The sequence below is a fragment of the Cibotium barometz genome, chromosome 60 (genome assembly GCF_041138505.1).
Source record: "Cibotium barometz isolate CiBa-2024 chromosome 60, ASM4113850v1, whole genome shotgun sequence".
NCBI classification, from domain to species: Eukaryota; Viridiplantae; Streptophyta; class Polypodiopsida; order Cyatheales; family Cibotiaceae; genus Cibotium; species Cibotium barometz.
Window position 1 is genome coordinate 14,160,000 of NC_141105.1, and position 5,023 is coordinate 14,165,022.

The 5,023-nt window shown below is 49.6% G+C and overlaps 1 protein-coding gene across 7 annotated transcripts in view; it reads left to right on the forward strand.

Moving 5' to 3' along the window:
* The window catches only part of COS1 (6,7-dimethyl-8-ribityllumazine synthase / DMRL synthase / lumazine synthase / riboflavin synthase), a 167,171-nt gene extending 162,577 nt beyond the window's left edge, over nt 1-4,594 (forward strand). For 2 of the 7 annotated variants that reach the window (XM_086794367.1, XM_086794374.1), the window contains 2 exons: nt 3,861-3,920; nt 4,065-4,594. In XM_086794367.1, coding sequence (XP_086650493.1) covers nt 3,861-3,920; nt 4,065-4,112 — 108 coding nt within the window. In that variant the 3' untranslated portion in view covers nt 4,113-4,594. The remainder of the gene's footprint in view (nt 1-3,860; nt 3,921-4,064) is intronic. The other 5 variants (XM_086794368.1, XM_086794369.1, XM_086794371.1 and 2 more) reach the window with 5 other exon arrangements.
* The last annotated feature ends 429 nt before the right edge of the window (nt 4,595-5,023 follow it).

The following is a 5,023-nucleotide window of genomic DNA, read 5'->3' on the forward strand; positions in this document are numbered from 1 at the left end:
TACCGTGCATCAGGATCACAGATCAACTGGCACAAGTCGTGTGGTTTTTGGGTAGGCTCATCACCCACCCCGACTTGGCGACCAGTTGAGGCTTTCCAGTGGATCTTGAGGGGCACTCCAGTCCGATGCCTCGATTGCCAGGTTGGCATTGATCTCTTTCCTGAGCAGCAGCTCGCTTCGCTTCTTTTGAGTATTCGGAAGAAGCTTCTCTACTGGAGCTCGGTGAGGCTATCCTTGGTGGTGAACCAGGTACTGCTTGCCACCATGTGGTACATCACCTCGTGTTGGGCCTTTCCTTGCGCTTGTATTGGCCAGGTACAACGTTTGATCCGGAACTTCGTGTGGGCCGGAAGTGATGGGAGGCCAGCGAGGGCCAAGGTGGCATGGAGAGCGATCATTTAGCCAGGTAGCAGAGGGGGGCTAGGTCTCATTGATCCAGCTATACAAAGTCGTGCCCTATTGGGCAAGTTGATTGTCAGAGGACTCCAACCCTGTGGTGAGCCTTGGAAGAATTTCCTCTTGGTCCGGATTTCGGCCTGCACTCCGAGCCTTGGAAGCCCGTGCCGCAGAGTACTAGATGGATCTTCACAGAGATGCGAGCCCATGGTTTTAGTCCTGCCTTTGAGGACAGATTGGCTGCCAGTCTACTTCGTGCTTGGGATCATCTCAGGCCAGCCCTCAAACAGATTGTTCCAGTGGCCTCAGAGGAGCAGCTTCGGCAGCTTTGACCTAGAACCCCTTGATCCGTTTACCCAGTGGCCACATGCTAGGGGCCCGACCGCACATATCCTGGGGCGCCTTGAGCATGGGACCGGCCAGGTCTCTTGGAGATTGGGTTGCACACATGCAGTTACCTCAGGAGGAGGAGGAGAGAGGCTTGACAGGGATCCGGGGTAGAGACAGGCTCAGCATTGACATTGACTCAGCTATTTCTCCGGAATGGCTGACTCCTATTCCAAAACCGACGCCCCCCCCCGATGTGGCTAGGCGTGCTCACCAGACACGATATTCTTGTGGTGGTCTATGGAGCAGATGAGGACAGTTGTCTGCTCACTTCTTCTATTGGATTGCATGGTAGATTAGAGAGATCAGAGCACCCCTTGGAGGATTTCAGAGGCTGCACCTTGTAGAGGGTGAGGGTGTATGGTTTTCGGCCACGTGCATGGCACATAGATCCAGCACTGGCCAAGGTGGCCAGGGAGAGATTTTGGCAGTTATGGATTTGGGAGTGCCGACCTCTCACGTGGTTGCAGCGGGACCTTGGAGAGTGGACGCGGCATGATCCCACAGATCGGGTGGAGACTCTAGATGCCCCTTTCCTTGCATATACAGCGAGGCTCGGCCGCAGGATCCAGATGTCGGAGATAGATGGCACACCGGCAACAGCAGCACACTGGCAGTCTCAGGGCCTATCACAACACTTCCTTTCAGATTTTTGGAAGAGGCTTTGGGACAGCTTTTGGCCGAGGAAGATCACTCTCTTCCCCTGGTTGACACAGGAGTCTGGCAGTGGGTACTTGGCTGGCAGTCGGAGGGCGGTCATCAGCTTGTCCGAGGTGCGGCCATCCCCAATAGTCTCAGCGACATTGCCTTTGGGATTGCCTGAAGGCCCAACAGATTTGGCTGCAGATTCTCTACATCTTTGTTATGGACAGGGCATCGACCCGGATTATCACTTGGGGTGCTGTCGCTTGGGCCACCGAGGCTAGAGTGGTCAAGACTTACGAGGAGGATGGGGGAGGCCATGCCCTTCAGGTCTCCCACCATCGTATTGCAGTAGTACTAGTCACAGCCCCACCTGGAGGTGTTTGGCGTCCAGGCTCATGCCAGCGCTGGGAGATTTGCAGTAGCATAGCAGCTTGGCACATCTGGCGTGCTAGATGTAGCGAGGCCATCAAGGGTACCCACACTCTACCGGCTGAGACCATCAGCAGCATATGGCTCGACATCATTCACACCCTCCGTGGTCAGTGGGGGAAGCTGCAGGGAGGTTTTGACCGCATGCGGAAGCGGCGGGAAGCCTTCTTGAGACTTTGGAGGTTTGGCCCTTTCCTCACAGATAGAGGCGGTGACCCCATTTGGCACTACAGACCACCTGTGTGGTTGTTCCCCCCCCCCTCCCCATGTATGAGATAGCCTTCTCCTCAAGAGAGCGGCCAGCCAGAGGAGAAGCATCTCTCCCCCTTATGATCACTTGTTTCCCGCCCTTATAGGCGAGTTTGTATTTAGCCCTTCATGGTTGTACTTAGCCCTTTGTGGCTGTTTTCTCTTTAACTAATTGAAGGATCTTTTTCCAGGGGGGAAAAAAACATATCCCTCTTGAAACTTGATCCACTAGCATGAGCAGGTCAAACAGCAACGTGGGCACTGTGCAGGGCTTGTGCGCTGACTGGTCAGGATGCCACCAAGTACAGGTCAGCCAGCTAGGGCAGTTTTGGCGCACACAGCTGTCTGTACTGGTGAGAAGGCACATGATGGAAAAAGCTTAGGCCCAACTTGGACCCATGACGCCCAGTAACCAGGCTATTAGCGCCCTGTTTGTCAGGCTATTTTGCTGCAAACATTCTATGCGCTGCTGCCTCAGCTCTACCCGTGCATTGCCCCGTGGCCATTAGCTGCTGCTGCCCAGCCCACCGCACAGATCTTGCCGGCGATGCAGTTGTCCTGCAGCTGCCATCTGCTGAGCGCTCCCTCTCCTCGTGCGATGCAGCCACACATTGGTTGTTTTGCCATCCTTCCCTGTCTGCCAATATCAAAAGAGCTAAAGCAAGGGGCAAAAAAACTACCAACCATGTCGTGGTTTTGTGCTCAGCAAGGAGGCGATTTTGAGCCTGCATCATGGTGCTTTTTTCACCCTCGATGGCGCATCCGCACGAGAGACATCTCCCTTTCTTGCTTTCCCGCACATCCATGCCGAGAAACCGTAACTTCCTTTCGAAAACAGTCGGCATGAGGATACTATCTTGTATATCCTTCATGCCATGGGTTCACCGTTCTAGCACTAGTCATATCAATGTAAGGTCTCCACAGACCACTCCCAAGGATTATCTGACCTAGAACCAAAAACCTAACAAGGTTTCATAGACCCGTCATCGTCGTACGCATCTGATGACCATGATGGATTGTTGCTAGCGACTCACCATTCAACCGTAGGTTAAGTGCCTCGAACCACCTTCGAGCTTGAGGCGAGCCTACTTGGTACTGCTTGGTACTGCTTAGTGTCCCACAGCACTAGGCCGAACCACCCACCTTGCAAATCCATGGCGACGAGATCATGCACGCTTCCTTGGTAGCCCGTGATTACTTGACCTCTTGTCTGATAAGTGATCCCAACGCCACTTATATAGTCATAACCCGGCTATTATTGGCCTGTGCTTTATTTATAAGCTTTTAGCCTTTATTAGCCCTAGGTTATCAATTATAGGCTGTTAGTCAATCTAGACCTCTTCTTGCTAGCGCCCTTAGCCCACATGTGAACCCTCCATGTCCCTACGCCTTGGGTCAGCCCTTAACTCTAATCTTGGGTTAACCCTAACATGCTCCTAGCTCTAATCCTAGTCATGTCGGGACATAACACGTCGTCAAGTGCTTTTGGGAGGGGCATCGACTTTTCTTTTTGTATTGCTTATTTATCTTCACTAGCTCGGAGGATGCAAACAGACAATCCATCCAGAGGCATGTGGTTTTTGTGGGCTGTGTGAACTGCAGAGTCTGGCCCATACGTGGTCAATGCATGCATTTATCCATATTTGTGTGTTGATCACTAGCTCTGGATGTGAAATGGACAATTCAACGTTTCAAGTCGGTTAGAGCGATTGTAAGCATCATCATCATCAAACTCTTTTGTGGTGTTTTATTAGGCCCTTCAAAGGGCGGGAGGCAAAGCAGGAAACAAGGGTGCTGAAGCTGCTGTGACTGCGGTAAACAAAGGACTTAGCTCCCTAGCATCTTAATATTTTGCATCATATATATATTCTGACACCATATTTTTCATACTTTTTTGAAAGCTGGGTTCAATACTCTTAACTGTCAATTCTGATAGATTTTTGTTTTATTCTCCACAGATAGAAATGGCGTCTTTGTTTCAGCACCATCTATGCAAGTTGACATAGGAGGACTAGGCGGTCAGTAACTGCTAGGAGTTTTTATCATCTATTTTTATTCTTACTAGTAATGGAGGCTTTTGCAGTACTGTGTTGGAGTGATTTTTAGTTTACTAGTTAAGTAATAATCTAGTGAATAGCCTCGTCTGTTATGAAAAATACAGCGGCAAATTTGTCAGATTATCGTGGCCGTGGAGATGGGAATGTACCTAGCCTAAAACTTTTACACCAAAGAAATGACATCTGTCATAGATAATTTTGGAATTGTTCAGTTTACAAACCAAACTAGTCTTTTGAGGTTGTAAGAAAGGTCTTTTCTGGCTAGCGAGTCTGAGAATATAAGGTACATTAACTCTCTAACCCACTACAAGATTGCTCTTCCATCCCTGAAAGATGGCCACATTGGGTCCCCTGTTGATGGGTGGGGAGGTGGTCTGTATCCAGCCTTACGTGCCTAATTTAGGCTGGAAGAATGGGTGGAATCTCTTGCCTCGTCTTTATCATCCTACTTTAAACTGTCTCACATGTTGGAGCTGCTTGGGTGTGTGCTATGTGTGGAAGAATTAGATTGTGCAATTTTTTGTTATGGGATCACCATATAGATACAGATTAGTTCCTCCTTAGAAATGCGTACTTAGCCTTTTATGGACACAAAGAGCTTGCTTGCAATGTCTAAGAAGGCTTTTTAAGATAACTCCTAGGGAATGCTTAGCCTTGCATATTAAAGAGCTTGCTTGCCATGTTTGAGAAGTGGGTGGGGATGTCATAGTACGTGCATAGTCTATGCTATGTATGATGGAGTCCACGATTTGAAGTTTTGTGAGTAGACTGTTCATGGAGATCACACTTTGGCTGGGTAAGTTTGGGATATGATATGAACTTTCAATTGAGTTTTCTCCGATAATGAATGAAATGGTTTA